We start from the raw sequence: 18744 nt of genomic DNA on the forward strand, positions 1-18744 counted from the left end.
CCTTTTGTGTCAATATTTATCTGTTCAAATAAATAAATAAGGTCATATAGCCCAAACAGCTCAAAGGTAACAGTCTCAGACTAGGGAGCTTGGTGACTAGTGTTCGACTTCTACAGTAAGTAGCAGTTCATTAAGGATTACATATAGACGTTTATGACAAGTGGCCAGTACAATGAAGTATAGGTTGTCTATTGATCACATCCGACTACCTTAACATCTAAGCATAGCTCACACGATATTCAGTCGCTTAGACTAGTGGCTACATTGCAACTTGATTGACAGAATCCGATCAACACACAAACATGGCATTAGTCACTACTCAGCGATCGATTGATGTACTGGGGTCTATATAACTGAAAGCACTACTAATGATAGTGGTATTTTTATTTTAAACGAGCGTTAAAAATTGTATTAATTGTAATTTGGCATCTATTCGGTCGTCTTAACACTGAAATTGTTACGGAGCGATAACTTAATGCTTATACTACTGAATTACAGACTCTAACCTAGCTTTGTTTAATTCGACTTAGCTCAATCCAGTAGTAGTAGTAGTATCACTAGCCTCCATATTGTACCTGCGTGCTCTAGAACTCCGAGTACATATATACAACTATACTTGATAAATGAAGCTACCAGATAGAAATAGATTTTGAACGGAGTAATTGGAAATTGAATAAAGAGGTAGAACGAAACTGTATTTATTTTATTTTCCTCTATAATTAAAACAGCTTATACACAAAAATACAACAGGAAACTTGTTGTGACTTTAAGTCCGGCTAGTTATCACGTAATTTCTTTGCCAATCAAAATACGTTTTATTCACTCTTATACTATGCTAAAACAATGACGTTCGACTGGTCTGAGCAGCTTAGCGTCCTTATTGGTTCTTTGTTCGCCTAGCCCATCCAACTGAATCCAGAACACCAATAACAGGTTCCACTATGCGATTCATTTATTCCAAACATATTTGATTTATATACCAGACCGCATCAAACCATAAACTAGCGAATAACATTTATACAAGATCAGGCCAAAAAGTGGCTGTGAACGTGGAAGACTGTAGTTAATAAACTGAACATAACTTACGAACAGTAAGTCGTATAATAACAATCCATAGGTCAAAATGAAGCTTATAATAAGAGGAATATAGATATACATAATATAGTCACTGAATAGATATACAGTAGGAATATTTATAGAATATTAGTTCATTAATAGATCTCACAATTTATTCGTAATTTAATCTTCGCTAGGATATAACAAAACTCTAGTCAGGAAAAAAAATACTATGGAATGGAACTTTTCCAATGATACTTCTATTTTCTATCTTTTAAATTTACATTTCTTTATATTGTGTAAAAGTGTTCATGAATTTGATATTGTGTTCTTTGAGCTTAATACAGTTTCATTCGGAAATTTTTATTATTGTTCTGAATAAGACTGATGTCCTAATCCATATAGAATTTATCTTTCTTATTATTCCATAAGCGTTAAATCAATTCATACTGATACTCTTATCTATGATTGATTGTCTGCGTAAGTTTTCTTGTGTTCGTTTGTCCATGGATTTATGTTAAATGTCTTGATCTGTATGGTATTTTTCCCTTATCTGTTGATAGATTAATTCTCTAATAATGTGTCCATTGATTTAAATACCATACTTCTGGAAATCTTAAATTATCCTCAATCTAAAATTTACATGTTTTTCTAACGAAATTCCTACTTGTTTTTATGTACGTACTTTGATATCAGTAATAATATATCACTTTGACTCATTGATAGTTTATGTTCGTGTATGCGTGAATGAAGAGCGTTATGTTTTGTTTTTTTAAACATGTAATGTTGCTCACAATTGTTAGTTAGCTTACTCGTCTAATAAGATCAAAGTAGGGATGGAAACTAAATCTGTTAATTTTTAACTTATTGATTTAAAGTTGTATGCTTTAAAGCAATTTAAACCACTATTACGTATGTATCCTAGGAAAATTATATATTTGTTATATAGGTAACACTGGGATTCAGAACACATGCTTTGTCTTGTTTATTTTTATTTATTTTAACACATAGATATTGGTACAAGGAGGCACCAAATACATATGCGCCACACAAATCTCATTCGATATGTATAAGGGCTGCGATACTGCCCGGGTGCCCAAACCGAAGCAGGTGGTTTTCTTAGGGGACCACACCTGGAGCCTTCGACCTGAAGGTCTGATCTACAAGACAGTGGAGCATCGTAAAGAGATGCAGTCCCATGGAAGCCGGTGACCAACGTTTGGTTCATACGCCATTTGTTCCCGTAGAATATTGGAGCTCATGTGCACCATTGGTTTGAAATCCGGTTAAAGCGCCGGACATTCGCTTTTCGTCCTCTCATTTTCGTAAACAATACCGGTGCCACGAGAAGGCAGTGAGTAGGACTTCCCTGGCAGAGGCTATATGCGCCTAGCCATGTGAGAGTATTTCGAGAGGGAGAGCGGACTCTCCCCACTCTCGGCCGTACCAGGGCATTTGAGGGCCCTTGTACTAAATATATTAAAACGTGATATAATGGTATATCGAGACAATGTACTCAGCTTACACATATAGTCACAGAGATTGATCAGTTTCAATCGTAAATAGTAGTGAAAAAATAATAAATGAAACCTCTCGCTAATTCATCCATAATCGTCGGACAAGTTAATTTCCATCTTGACTCAGTAGTTAAATACGTTGGACGTTTGCAGCAGCAGTTGTTAAGTTCAAATCTTATTTTGAACATTCACACTGAAATGTACCAGTAACATCCAACTGAAAAGCCCCAAACAGAATGAAACACATGTACTAAATCCCACTGTCAATCATATCGTAAAATAGATCACAACTATTGATGTACCATTTAATTGAAACCATTTCTTCAGAATAGCAACAGAGACTAATCATTTACAGTTCTGAGTATAATCAGTCGAAAACCACGAACCCTTACTAATAATGTGTATATTTGTTTATTTATAATTTCTTTGGTCGTAAACTTAAGTACTACGGTCAATTATCATCTTTGTTTTATTTTCCAATTCTTATTTATTTAGGAAATGTTTATCTGTTTGTTTATTTGCTACCTTTTTCACACTTTATAAATAAATATCTATTCTCATCTTGTTTTTATTTTCTGCAAAGGATATTCCGAGTTTCGCTCGTGTACTTCATAAATTTGGAGTTGATCAAATTCATACATGTTTGACTAATTTCCATATACTTGCATGGTTAGTTAACAATGATACACTTGGTTTACAAATTTTCAACTCTGAAGGTAAATTAAATGAAGATCCATATGGAATCGTTGGTTTATTGGATGCGATTGCTTTACGTTGTTCTAATAATAATAATAATAATGATTCGATAAAACAATATGAATTAGCTGTTAAGAAATGGGCTAGTGAATCACCAATTTGGGCTACTGTACAAGAGTTGGCTAATGCAGTTGTTTCCGGTAAGTTACTTTGATCTAATCATATGCGTATAATATCTGTTTAGGTGAATAATTTTAATAACTGGAGAAACAAATTTTCGATTGTTAAAACGAAAGAAGAGAATGTGCTAATCGATAGACAATATGTAGTGATACGATGTAACCGAATAATGACTACTCATGAGTTATAAATGATATCACCATAAGCCAGATGAATAGAGATTTTTCGCATTAAGTAACATGCTTATATACAAAGTATAAATACGAATGATACCATGGCAAAATATCTGTAAGCGATTGGACAGAGTTAATTTTATGGGCCACGAACTGTTCATTCGTTTAAGACTTGACTGTCAGGCATAATCCTTGGTTATCCTATTAAGAGGAGACAGACTTTCGAGGATAACAAAGTCCTTAGTTTTAGGCACAGATACATGGTGGTAGCTAACATACATCTCTGCTCATAATGCTTGTAAATTAAGACAATATCGAGGCGATACGCATAGGGTACACATATGTCAATATCGGACGGAACAATTGCAGTCCTAAACATCAATGAGAAGATTCAAAAAAGTAATACACAATGAATTAAACTGGATAGTTGTTTCAGTTTACGACCAAATGATTTGATTTTGTATATGTATATTAGCCTTATATAATGCATAATATAAATATGTATTAATTTGTACTCTGTAGAGTGCTATATAACCTTTTTATTTTAGTATCATTTCAATTGTAACAGGATAATGTCATCCATTCCCAAAACAATTTGTTAGTCATAGTATGTCACACTGGTCGTTTTATTATTTACTGAGAGATTAGGTGTACTATTATTAACGTGAAGTACTTAGATTATAGTATATTTTGAACTAGGCTACTTTTATATAGTGTAGTATCTCACTAATAAACAAAATTTTCAAAAATATGCGCTATTTTAGTCAACTAAGGTAATCTAAAATTATTCTATCTAACCGTGGTCCATCTAGTAGAATACTACAGGCAAATAGTATGCTAGTCCTATATGATTGATTATGTTATATCGTGAAATTCTTGTCAACTACTTGTCAAATTTAGATCATTTAACTGATCTACATTTTACTTTAAACTTGAAAATCTCTTGAACATGATAGGAATCAAGGGATGATTTAAGTATACTATTCGATTGTAGTCAGTATTTTTGATATTGCATTGTTACCAAAATATTTCTAGCGATAAATTGCAAAGTCGATTGATCCTATCATGTTTTACATGATCATCAACGAGGAATTCAACTGTTTTGTTTTCTTATTTCATAATAGATATGCCACCTAGTCCTCCATTGCCTACTCAATCAGATTCCTATCGTTCTGCACTCAGTGGTTCTAGTGTTTCTTTAGGAGTTGGTCCAACATCAGTACCTAAATCAACTTGGTCATCTCAAACAACGACACCATCGGGGATAACAGAACAAAGAAATTCAGAATCTAGTCACTGGGCCTGTTCTCACTGTACTTTTCATAATAGTCCTGATACTGATGAATGCGAAATGTGTCGCCTGCCTCGACGTGGATAAAGCGCGCTTAGGTGGTAAATCGATGACAGAAAAGATCAATGAACAGTGACGCTGGTAACAATGACGCTTATTTAAGACGACTTCTTTAGGGATCGTGCATCTGTCTTTTTACCTAAGGATGAGATAAATAAACAAGTTCTTTCCGTTCTCTTTTGTATGTGAATAACGTTTGTCGTTTATTGCAGATTGTTCATTTTTTTATCTGAACCTTTCTTGCCCGTTCTCCTACAAATCTGTAACTTTGTCTTTTAATAATAATTACTTCACTCAACGTTGAACAGATTTAATTAGGTTGTGATCTGATGAAATAGCCATCTAGAGTTTTCGGAATACGTTGTAAAGCTTTTCTATGACGTCGATTTATATACAGTTCCGTATGGCATAATCTCTTACTACTTAAACCCAACAGGGAATCATCTTTACTTCAAAAATACAAATACCAGACTAAAATAACAAAATGATAATACGATTATGAACCTACTGGGTTGAAATCAACACAAGCGGAGAAATTTTCGAATACTCGGTGGTTCCGAGTGCTACATCTTATTTACAGTTTGTAAAAGTGAAATACCTGAGTTTAAACATTTATTCGATAAGCACGAAAAACAAGCATTTTGTAATAAATCAGTTAATAATACATAATCGATTTCTAGGACTCTTGAATAAAAATCCCGTTTTAATTTGTTGGACCCATAGACCAACCCTTGTTAACTTGATGTTAGGTGTTCTCTTGAGTTTTGTAAAGTATGGCCGTGAGACGTATTTTTTACTGATTTTCACTGCAATAACACTACGAGAGCTATCATATGCGATTGCCAGTTTGGACGTCGATCCAACATCTAAGTTGTGTGGATTTGGTTATCGCATGCATAACTGACTGAATGTAAACCCAATGGCCGGGGCTTGCCGATAAAAAATCGAATGATTTCCACTCCGGAGAAAAGCTTTTGGTTAAACCATTTATCCAGTTCGTCCATGCTTCTCCAGTTGCGGATAGATAACAATGTTGAGCACTCTTTACTGCTTCTGAGTCATGTAGTGAGTCCTGTGCGAAAAAGAACGTCTGACAGTGATAGGAAGACAGAAAGTAAACAAATTTGGTTGACCTCTAAATTCGGGTATAAACTGTTATAAAATTATTACTGGGTCATACACGACTCCACCTTACGCAAACATCTTTAAGTACGTTTTCCTGGCTACGTCAAATACTTTTTATTTGCGAATATCGATTGGATCCGCCATTAAAGTGGTGATGAACAACTCTCTTCGTCAGTATCATGGTTACGGCTTTAAACAGATTGCTAGAGGTTTTAGGTAATAAATAGTTGTACGCTTAGAAAACCTTTGAATGAACTTAGAGTTACTTACTACTGATACACTGAGGTTTATTATTGAGTTCTATGTATGTATTACTTCATAGTACTTCGGTTTAATGATCGGCTACGAAAGATGAGGCTGGTTTAAAGGAACAGTATAGATAATACAGGATGCTAAATAAAGCATATGGTCAACAGATGTAACATGATAAAAGATAGTATTAGTAACACAACTTGGTGTAACTTACGTTTAATGATAGATGAACTATTTCTGTTATTCCATCCTCATCGAGATTGACGTTTGGCATCGTAGGAACTTGAGTTCGAGGCACGTTACTACCAACAGCGCTGGCTAATACGTCCTCAGTATACACTCCTTCAAATTCAGATTCCTCTATGTTTCCAGGTCGTTTGTCATGGTAGTGATTTTCGCAGTCCAACTGAGTTAGTTTGTTGTTCAGTTTACCAGGCTTTGATGAGACTGCTTTTCGAGGTGTCCATGTAATTCGCCTTTTGCCTTCATCAATCAAGAAGCTACCAGTTGATCCACTAACTTCTATTTCCAGTCTGAAACAATGATTGTCATAGAAATGAGCTTCAGGGAGATCACTCATCCTATTTTTTGGGAAAGGGATATCTGATGAAAGAATTATGACGACTACTGGTTTACGAAATCCGGGTAATGTTGGTATGTCGAGTTCGCCCATTATAGTGACGTAGTCATCTGCAGAGATATGGCGAATAGAATGACTCAGATCGCTTGTTCCTTTAGCGAATATTCGACAAATACTCGTAACTGAAGTTATCCGAAGCCCTCCAGAAAGGAAATAAACAAGGTCAATAAGACCTGGACAGAACATATTCAGCAGTCCTCCACCCATATCTTCCGACTCAGATAACCATGAGTACTCACTACCATCAACAAAACTGACTGTGGACAATCTTATATGGATGCTTTCTATAGTTCCCAAAACCCAATGTGTGGGGAGTCGAGTAAATTCGTAACTACTGAGTGCTTTCATTTCTTTATGATTGTAGTTAAGGTGAGTGAACAAAAGGGTAGATAAAGGTAGGTTTCTCAAGGGCATAGCGAAGCCGACACGAATTCTGACTTTCTCTAACGTGTCCATATCATAATTAGGTGATACGGGAGGAAAAATAATTATATAAGGGATGTCTTGCAATACCGTATCCGAAGCTAACTGTTTTTTGCTCAAGCAATCAATTATTGAGACAAGATTGCGTTGATTGACCGGAGTATCACAAAGAAATAAAAACTGTATATCTTTATTCGATATTAGATCTTTAAAAGGCTCACTAATAACTTTCATACCAGCAACATCTGCATGAATTTGGTTGCTCGAAGACTCACACCAGTATCCAATTATATTCACACTTTTATGTTTCCTGAGCATCTTTATTACAGATGCTGTAATTTGATTCCAACCACAAATCACTACATTAATAGACTTCATCACGTGTGCGAAGCCCCGCCGTACGTGTTATCAATATTCAGTAGTACACGAAAACAGCATTCAATGCTCACATATATATGTTTTGGATTGCACATCGGGAACTCCTTATATTGCTCATAAAGCCTGCAGAGTCAAGCAATCTTTTTAAAGAGAGTAGTTTTCGAGGCGAGACTATAATTTATGGACGAATCAACCAGATTTACGATACTAGGTCTTGGATTTTGGCGCAAAATTAATTCATTCATCTGGCTAAATAGAGTTTTTGAATTATAGCTGATGTCAGTTCGTGATTAAAGCCCCATATCTAATTCCTAACCCTGACTATCAACTGTAAATAATAGACTTAATTCCTAACACTGGTTCATAACCCTCATTTAGGCATAGTGTGTATGTGGACGTCCTCCAGGTATCTTTAGCGTCGCTCAAAGATTGATAAGTGGACCTCCTGGTGGGATATCAATTCCTAGAAACTCAGTCGACGGGAACGTTATTCCCAGCACTAGGTCCATAATGAAGTTTAACAAAAATGCAGATAGTGGACAGTCTTGTCGGACACCACTTGAGGTTGCAAAAGCAGATGACAGTTCACCATAAGCTCTCACTCGATTAACGGTGTTCGAGTAAAGAGCCTTAACAAGGTTTATGTACCTCTGATGTACACTTTTCAGTGACAGACACTGACACAAATCCTCTCAGTCTACAAAGTCAAATGCTTCTTTTAAGTCAAGAAAGACCACCATTGTCGGATGTCAATAAGCATGTTCTAGAACCTGACGAATGGTGGATATTTGGTCGATGCAGGCACGATCAGGTTCGAATCCAGCCTGGTTTTCTCGTGTATGCAGTTCACCAGTCTTTTTTAGGCACCCAATAATTATTGAGGCTAGTATTTTAGATGCTATATTAGTCAAACTGATCTCCCTATGATTGTCACAGGATGATTTTGACGCTCTCTTATATATTGGGATGATCAGTGATTGTGATCAGTCAGATGGAATAACGTCCAACTCCCAGATTTGAGCTAAAATACTATTCAATCTAATCGCCAATATTAGACTACCATACTTAAAGACCTCTGGAGCCAATCTATCTGTGCTAGCTGCTGTTCCTCGTCTCAGATTAAATACAGCCTTTTGAACTTCTGCTAGAGTTGGGAGACTTACTTCAATGTTCCATTCACATTGTCTGGGAATGGAGGGTAGTTGTAGGGTAGCTGAAGGCCAGGTAAACTGTTTTCTAAAATGTTCCTCCCAACGTTCTAAACGTCTGAACTGGGAGCAGATGAGAGTGTCGTCTTTTTCCCAAGTAGTCTCACTTACACTTGACTTATTAATTCCAGCTCCTTTTATTAGTCTGTGGAGCTCTCTTGTGTTCCCTATAGCCGCCGCCTTTTCCATCTCTTTTGCTTTCGTTGCCCACCACTGCTCACGGTCGTTCCTTAGACTTTTGGTTAACCTACATCTGATTTGTTTTCGCTCTTCATCGTGTTCAGAGCCTGACGGGATGAGTTTACAAGAATCCATCAGTGCAATAAACCTTGAGGAAATCCATTGGTTCTTTGTAACCCTGTGGTTTAAATCACTGATAGATGTCACTGCTGTTTCCACAGATATTTGTATGTCTTTCCAAGAAACATCTGGGTGAGCCTCGTTTTCAGAACTACCTAATTGTGACCTCAGTTGCTCGTGGAACCTACGTTTGGCTTTCTCTTCACTGAGTTCAACTCTTATGGTAGCATGGGCAGAAACGACGAAGAGGCGACGACGTTTGTTCCTATCTTTCCGAGTTCTAATGAAACTGTTTAGCCGGACAGTACATAGGTGACCGTTAACGGGAATCCATTCTAATTCTGCTTGATCTGCCCTCGTGCTTAGTCCTATGTCTACACCTGCCAGTCCACGATCACTATCCATCGAGTTGCCGGATAAACGGAGGGTGGAAGGTGTCGTACCTCCGTTTTGACTGTGTGGGGTCAAGTGAATGACCACACAAGGATCCTGTGTGCGTGTTTTGGAGGCACAGCATATACCAGTGGTACGAGATTCTAGGACTGGCCAAGGAGTCCTACTGGCTGCTTTGACACAGGGCGCGTACGGTGAAGGCTACAATGTATATTTTGAAGCGAGGTTTCAGTAGACTTGGGACAGTGTTTTGCACACAAGAATGTTTGGCCGTTGTGACAATTGAGGAGGAAGTCAAAAGAGGAAGTTTAGAGTTGGAATGTGATGTAGGAAGTATAGCATGAATTGGAGAGGCGCTCGATTATGGATATGTAATGGTATTGGACCATAACAACACAATCCTCAAAGCTGAATACGAGATTACTCGGAAAATAGCTATTCAATATTTAAAGCGCAGAAATACCTAACGATGGAGTAGGCACGTACAAGGAATTGAAGGATTTGTAGTTGATCGAATGGCATGGCTCGGCCATGCAGGCGTGGTCCCTGCTGGATACTACCTTATATCTTTTATTCAGATTAAATATATTGTTCTTTCTCTAGCCTTAGCTTGTTCTTCATCATGTATTAGTAGTTGTTACGATACAGTGAATTGGTGTAGACGATGATGTGACTTCCACGTAAGGTCTTATAGATTAGGCGGTTATATTATGACAAATCTACAATTTTAGGATTACGTTTATTATTAGAGCAGTACTAGTATCATAGTAGACTATAATTCTACAGATACAGTGGTTTTGAGTATCGTTGAGGTATGGTGACGGCCATCACTTCCTGGTTGCCCACACTGTGGAAGGGTTCTTAGGGAGATACCTGAAAAAGAAATTAGGTTAGGGGTGGTCTTAGTGAACTGAGAGCGTGACCGTTGTGCTCAAGGGACAACTGATTGAGGTCGGTCATACATGACCATTTTGCGAGTATTTTCGTGTTAGCTTCGTACTTTTTGAGACTTTACCACCGGAGACGGGCATTTTCCATGGAGTTTAGCTGCTCTACGTGATAAAGTGTCCGCATTTTAACGCTGTTTGTCGGGACTATTGATACATTCGTAATCATATTCTTGCAAGCATTCTTGCGATTCGGAAATTTACTCTTCGAGATCTCCAAACTTTGGCAAGCATATTAAAGGTTTGTGATCAGTTCTAACGTTAAACTTGAGTCCCAATAAATAATACCGTGCGTAGCACACAAAGTAAACGACTATTAGCATCTTTTTACGTGTTGTGCAATAATTTTTTCTGACTTGTGTAGCGTTCGGCTCTCATGCGCTCATCAAAGAAACTTGTGGCAATCCAGCACCGATAGTCTGATCACTTACATCGTTGTCTAAGTTGGAACTATTAGCAATGGGAGAACAATCCGGACATGCTAACATTGGTGTCGTAAACAACAACTCTTCTACCCAGTCAAAAGATTTCTGGCACTTATCAGTTCATTCAATTTAGCATCCTTTCCTAGAAATTCATGAAGAGGAGTCAAAATCTCCGAATATCCTTGAATAAACCTTCTATAATATGTTGCTATGCTAAACCTGGGAAGCTACGGAGTCCGTTAGCATTTCTTGGGGCAACCCAGTCTTGGATGATATCGAATTTTTCGCTATTTGAGTGTATTCCTTGCCCATCACTGACATAACTTAGGAATTCAACATACTTCCTCAACAACCAGCATTTTGGTGGTTGTGCTTTTAAAACAAATTTCTTAGGGCGTCGCAAAAGCAATTGCGAAGTTTATAGACGTACTTGAGCAGTGGACCCATGCAGTATAAAATCAAGATACACCAAAAAGAATGTGTCACTAACCCAGACAGTGTTATACATTAATCGCTGGAAGGTAAAGGCATTGCTTGAAATTCACATAAATCTGATGGGATTGTGAAAGCTGTTTTGTGTCGATCATCTGGATGTAATTTTACTTGCCAATAGCTAGATGCTAATTCTAGCATTGAATACCACTTCGAAACGGCCAGGGCCTCTGAAGTATCGTCTATTCGTGCGGTGGAAAATAATCACGTTTTGTGACCTCATTGAGTTTCCGATGATCGATGCATAGCCTGAAGTCTTTGAACTTTTTTTACAAGGACATTTGGAGCTGCACAAGATGACGTGGACTATGGTTCAGCATGTCTTGTATCCTATCGTTAAGGGCTTCTTTGAACCGTACCCATTTACAGTACGGAAACGTAGTAATTCCTCCCCCACTCCAAAAACACAAGAACACTCTGCAATGCATCCAACAGCGGGTCACGAAATCAATTCGGGGACTGAAATTCAAGTCCTATGAAGAGCGCTTCCAGTTACTGAAACTTCACTCATAAGAGTACAGGGGTCTTAAAGGTAACCTAATGTCTTACGTCTGGATATCCCCTTAAAAACCTACTCCTTAAAAGTAGAGAAATACTGGAGTTCACCGCCGGCTGAACTAGTCCAAGCGACCGCCAAGAAGCCCTTTGAGAGAAAACGTGACGTGTCCTTAAGGCTTAAGGACAGTATCTTATTGAGATTAACCAACGTTTTCTTATTTTCCCTTGTTTCGATATTACGCCTGCTTGGAGTTATTGGTGATCCTCTGTTATTATATACGGAAATCTACTAAACGAAAGCTTCTTCTATTGCATCCAAAACAATTTGAATCACTTGATATTTCCTGTAAACTGAGATACTTTTTGTTTGTTGAACTCCGGCACTGGTGATCATATTGTGTATTTGGTCGTTTTTTAACCCTTTTATTCAGTTTACCATGGTCGGCGGCGCTTATAAATTTGGACAGGCAAACTATTCTTTCACCATATAGGAAGGAACTTAATGATTTGAGTGTAAAAATATTTCCACAAGGTGTGCATCCGTCGAAGTCCCACCACATACAAAAGGTGCTCGAAGCCTTGTATTGGCATTGGGCTCTAATTACACATTCCTTAAAGTTGAATAGGAGACAACTGTAAATATAGATATTCAACATTTAACGCGGAGAAAAAACCAACGATGTAGAAGGCGTGAGGAAAGAATTCGATTAATTAGAATTGGTCGGATGGCATGGCTCGGACTTACAGGCGTGGTACCCGTTGAATTTACCTTATGTCTTTTATTCATGATAAATATGTTATTCTATCTCTAGCCTAAACTTGTTCTTTATCAAATATTAGTGATTGTTACGATACAATGAGTTGGTGTAGGCGATGTTATGACGTCCACGTAAGATCTTATAGATTATATCATGACAAATCTACAATTTTAGGATCGAGTCTATTTTTAGAGCTATACTAGTATTATAGTAGATCATAATTCTACAGCCTAAATCCCATTGGTTTCGTGTGTTTCTCTGTTCGAGCAAGGCATTACTGATCCGGTGGTCTGCAAGAAGATTGATGGTGACCGCCCTGGTAGCATGACTACTGTCAGAGAAGAGTTTGTCAGTGTAATGCGTTCTCCTATGGAACATGCCAAACACGTGATTGTGAACCACAGAAAGGTAAAATAATCTTTGAAACTGACGGAGAGTGAAATAGCACTCGATTTTGGTAGTGATGATTCTACATTAGAGACTGAAGACACAAATAAAACCTTCACCGAACCTGACGGTCCCGATGTGACTCCTGAGTGATGGTAAATAGACGACCGTGTGGAGACAAAGAACAGAAAGAAAGAAAGCCATAAGCAGCAACTGTTTGTTTGGCAAGTCTCTGGTAGATTCCCGTTCTCTGTCACAATATACACTTCCAGTGTCTGAAAGCAAGACAGAACGAATTAAAGACACTCACTGTAACTGTAACTGAAAATTGGTTGATCAATGACTTACAATTAGCTGGTTCCCACTACCTAAGTGGTGACAGAAAAAGATGCAGGAATACGCTCTGACATCCTCATATACACAGCTAGTGATATTAACATCTCCTCCTTCGTATATGAATCCCATGAAAGTGGAACTTGTGAAGTCATTAGTTGTGGATGCACCATCGGATAATATACATTTAAGCTCGTTGTCATTTATAGTAGCTCAGTCTGCTTATCTGACGACATTATTTTAGAGCACTTTCAGCTGCGAAGTGAAAAATCAGATGCCTGATATTACATTTTAATAAATATAATATTATTTGAACTGATATGACCACTGTAGGATCCGTAAACTCTTTTGATATTTGGTTCCTGAGAACGTTATTAAAGCATGCTTTAGTAAAGCATATGTCCGAACCCACTCGCTTTGATTCAAACCAAGGATCTTCTTTGTAAGTCTCAGTAACCACTCATGTCACTGCGAATACTGCCAATCTAAACATTCTCTCACCGTCGGCGAATAGCGATCATGCTGTTTTATCACGCATGTTTGGAGCTTGTGACATAATATAAGATCACGTTAAACCTCGCCCAGATGTGTGGGGAGTAAACATATCAGCCACTAGGGAGTGTAGTACGAAAACAGACTGGTCAGTAGATACGAACTCATCAGTTGAGAAAGTATAGTCCTAGCATAGAACTAGCTCTGAAAAAGTAGACTTGTTGTGATGGAACTACCTAACTGCGGTATTTAAGCGAACTAGTGGTTCCCTTGCACTTGATGGCTTGCTAATTTTGAATTCCAATTATAATACATTCATTTGCCAGAATGGGTTTTGTGGAGAGTTTTAGAAATCTTCACAGGTTGAAATCATGAGTCAGTTGAGGCTAGACCACCATTGAAAACCTGGAAGCACTGGACGGCCGTTTCGTCCTGGTATGGGACTCTTCAGCAGTGCGCATCCACGATCCCGCACCACGCGGGGCTCGAACCCAGGACCTACTGGCTTCGCGCGCGAGCACTTAACCACTAGACTACTGAGCCGGCATCCAACGGTGTTAATGTCCCATACCAGGACGAAACGGCCGTCCAGTGCTTCCAGGTTTTCAATGGTGTTCTAGCTTCAACTGACTCATGATTTCAACCTGTGAAACATTCATTTGTGCTCACCAATTCTACTTTCTATAAATTGTACTATTTCGGGAATTCCTAGTACATTAACTTGAATACTTCTTATCATCATACTTATTCATAAGATCTTACATAGAAGTCACATCGCAGTACACACTGACTCGTCCCATTGTAATAATCAGCAATATGAAGTCTAGCACTTTCGAACAGCACACATGAGCCTGGAAGACAGCATTATATTCTACACTGAAAGTAAGAGGTTGGATGTAGTGAACATACCTGCATGACCAAGTCGTGCAGTTTCGAACCCTTATTCCCGCGTTCACCATTACCGACTTCCAACACGCAATACATGTTGAATGTGAATTTTTTCAGTCATGTCCCGTTTCGAGAATCGTTTGTTTAGAAACAATTACCACTGCATTATCCCATCTGGGTTTTTAATTAGAACTGGGAATATCTGGAATCCATTATAAAATCATAGATTTGATAGTTGACTTTCTCAATGATAGGAGACAGCCGGTTAAGGTAGATAGAACTTTCCTAGTGTGAGAACCTTCAAAAAGTGAAGTTTCCCAAGATACAGTTCTTGACTTTCTTCTTTTTCACCATATGTAAGTGAAATGCCAAGTGAAGTAAAGTCGTCCACTCTACTCTTTGCCGGTGACATAAAGATTTGGGGAACCGTACACAGTATATCAGATGGAATAACAATACAGGATGACCCACATTCACTGGTTCGATGGACGGGCAGGAGGCCACTAGAAGTAAATTCTCACAAGGGCGTGGTGGTGCAATTAAATAACCATAACGACTCATTTCACTACACAATATGTGGAGTTGTGTTACTTTAAGTGGTGGACTATAAAAATCTAGGAGCTATAGTAAGCGGCAACCTCAAAAGACTTTAGGGTCTTATGTCGTAGGTCTTTTCAGTACTTGGACGAAAAATATTTAGGGTAATAAACCAAACTTTCGTCAGACCACATTTGGAATATGGGATTCAAGTAGCTAGTCTTTGTTTCATGTATGGAGCGAATATACTAGAACAAAATCAACGACGAGGGACCAAAACGGTTAAGAGTCTCCCCGGTATATCCCGTGAAAACAGGCTGCGATACAGTCTTCAGTAATAAGGATAGGAGATCTATCGACCTATATTAATCCTTGCAGTTTGTAATACTATGAAGGTCCAATCTCGTTTGGAATATATTAACAGAAGGTGCCGATATTTTTTTCTTTATTTTTTTTATTATTATTAGCTTTATTCAATATCATAATTTTGGTACAATATAGAATTCTCAGAGCAAAGTATTTCAACAAGTTTCCGTTTCTTTCTTCTTGGTCGGTCCTGGCGATAAATATTGAGGGATCGCCAGTTAGATGTTAGCACTTCAGTGAATGAACAACTGAATAATGTACATTCTTTTCGTTGTATATTGCCAGCAACCACATTGTCTCTTATTGAGTTTTCTGTAACTTTGACAACGAATGGTTGTACACTTTTCAGAAACGCAGCAGAGTAGGTTATGCGATTAATAAACATAATGATAAATTAAAACAAACAACAATAGATAACTTGTTGAAATATCTAGGTGGCAGGAACAGGTAGCCCAGATGCTCAAGCAGGCCGCCCTTTATGTGTTCCGGTAGAGAATTCCAGCGATTCACTACCGGTGCGAGAAACGAAACTCCAGACGTAAACTATTTGATCCCAGTTTTTGAACTTTTTTCGGATGTCCTCTCAAATTATCAGTCCTGAACGGAAGTAAAAGATAAGACACACTAATACCAAGGTCATCGTTCAGTATACGATAAGCCAATATTCGATCATTCCGTACCCTACGGTAAGATAACGGAAATAAGTTAAGGTGTCTCAGTCTGTCTTCAGAAGATAGGCCAGATAGACCTTGAACCGTCTTAGTCCCTCGTCGTTGGACTCTTTCCAGCATATCTGCTTCATACTTGAAACAAGGACTCGCTGATTGAAGCCATATTCTAAATGCGGTCGCACGTAAATCGGGTATAATAATCTAAACATTCCATCATCTAAATATTGGAAAGACCTACGAACAGACCATAATACCCTATAGCCCTTCGCAGTGACTAGTGGTTTTGAGATTACTGCCTAATATGACTCCTAAACCTTTATAGTTTCTTACTTTAAGTAGCACGAATCCACCTATTGCGTAGTGATACGATTCATCATATTTATTTGCATCACTACACTCTTATTAGGATTTACTTCTAGTGACCGCCTGTCCAATCATGCCATCGATGAGCTAAGATCATTCTGTAATACTATCCTATCCGACATACTGTGTATGGGTCTCCACATTTTTATGTCATCAGCGAAGAGTAGAACAGATGACTTTGCTATAGTTGGTAATTCATTTACATAAAGTAAAAAGAGAAGAGGACCGAGGGTTGTACCTTGGGAAACTCCACTTTTTACGGGTACCCGCGAGGAGAGAGCCCCATTTACCCTTAACCTTTGACTCCTGTCATGGAGAAAGTTACTTATCCAATCTACAACTGTATAATGGATTCCGAAACACTCCAGTTTGAATTTAAGACCAGAGTGAGAGACTTTAACGAACGCCTTACTTAGATCTATGAAGATAACATCCACATGAATATTACGATCTTCTGCAGCAACCCACACCTCTGTTGCAATGAGAAGATTTGTCAAGCCTATAGTTACTAACCAAATCCTTACTCCCAGCCTTTACACCGGACTTATTATAGCGTCTTTCCAGTCTCTGGGCAGTCTGAACTGCTTTAGAGGCATATCCAACAGTATCGCTAATAGTTCAACAATTACATCTGGCTTTCATAATCCTAGCATGAATATCATTGGGACGACAGGATTTATCAGGTTTGAGATGCTGAAGTAGCCTTAAAACAGTACTTTTCTCAATAACTACAGGATCCATAAGCGAGCCGTTACGGTCACGATGAATCGTTGGTCGTTCCTCATTACCGATAGAAAATACTTTACTAAAATATTTCGATAAAGCTTCAGCCTTTTCGGCATCATTTTCAGCCAAGATTAACGGATTTTCTTGTATCAAAAGTGATGGAATTCCATCGCTTCTATGAGTTTGCCTTTTTATATACGAGAATAACCGTTTCGGACTGTATCTAGAATCCCAAACCAATTGTTGTTCGTATGGTAGTCTAGTCCTACTTATTAACGCTTTACAGGTATTACTAACCTTACAATGACTGGATCTGTATTGTTCTAAGCCAGTAAAGATGAACATATTCCAGTGCTTCTTCCTTTTCCTTAGAAGTTTCCTGACTGGTTTAGTTATCCATGGTGGACTGTTAGTCGGTCTTCGTGGCACCAGGTATGGTATGAACGGAGACGTAACTAGACTAAACTTACCTTTAAATTCAGACCATGCTTCTTCAACTGATAAGCTAGTATCTACAAACCAACCTGTCTTAGCGGCGCACTCCTGAATATCTGATATGTTAGCTTTCCATACATTTGGGCAAGGTGTAACCTGGTCGTATAACATGTCCCAACTTCTAAACGTGAATGACAAAACAGCGTGATCACTTTCACTCTCACTAACGGTGGAAGAATATTTAGGTCGATAATATCCTCAGTATCATCAGTGATTACCAAGTACAACAGAGAAGAACCTTGGTTAGCACAAAAACGTGTGGGTTCGGATACATGCTGCACTAGTGCATGCTCCATTATTGTTACCAGAAACCTACTATCAAGGAGTTTATAGATCCTTCCGTGGTCATCTCAGTCCGACTAATATCAGGTGCATTAACGTCTCCTATTATCAAGCATCTGGTATTTCCACTCCAAAGATGAATGTGTTCTAAAATAAAGTCATCAGCTAAGCAGATTGGGCTGTGATAGATGACACCGAGTATAAATGTACTACCTTCGATAGCCAATTTACAGATAATAACTTCACAACTACCGCTATCATGGGATTCGCTAGTAGAGGAGCGGATATTTATATTATTGGCTATATATAACAGGACGCCACCTCCTTTTTTACATCTATGGCTACCACTCCTTAGGTAATGGTATCCGAATAATTCTGGTGTAATGTCTAAG

General features: G+C 38.2%; 2 protein-coding genes across 4 annotated transcripts in view; one reads left to right on the top strand and one right to left on the bottom strand.

Annotated features, from left to right (window-relative positions):
• Positions 1-7810, top strand: part of NPLOC4_1 (Nuclear protein localization protein 4) — a 30008-nt gene extending 22198 nt beyond the window's left edge. For both annotated transcript variants that reach the window (XM_051219527.1, XM_051219528.1), the window contains exons 10-11: positions 3157-3469; positions 4747-7810. In XM_051219527.1, coding sequence (XP_051064808.1) covers positions 3157-3469; positions 4747-5000 — 567 coding nt within the window. In that variant the 3' untranslated portion in view covers positions 5001-7810. The remainder of the gene's footprint in view (positions 1-3156; positions 3470-4746) is intronic.
• Positions 5570-7826, bottom strand: MS3_00009071 (uncharacterized protein; the record flags this gene model as incomplete). Of its 2 annotated transcripts, XM_051217412.1 has the most annotated exons (3): positions 7650-7826; positions 6565-7601; positions 5570-6045 (listed from the first exon to the last, which is right to left on the bottom strand). In XM_051217412.1, the coding sequence occupies exons 1-3, from the start codon at positions 7789-7791 to the stop codon at positions 5803-5805; spliced, it is 1422 nt and encodes a 473-aa protein (XP_051064810.1). In that variant the 5' UTR covers positions 7792-7826. The 2 variants fall into 2 exon arrangements, with proteins under 2 accessions (XP_051064810.1, XP_012792841.1); XM_012937387.3 differs by having other exon boundaries at positions 5803-6045; positions 6565-7826.
• Positions 7827-18744: the final 10918 nt, after the last annotated feature.

This window comes from Schistosoma haematobium, chromosome 5, assembly GCF_000699445.3.
Source record: "Schistosoma haematobium chromosome 5, whole genome shotgun sequence".
Lineage (NCBI taxonomy): Eukaryota > Metazoa > Platyhelminthes > Trematoda > Strigeidida > Schistosomatidae > Schistosoma > Schistosoma haematobium.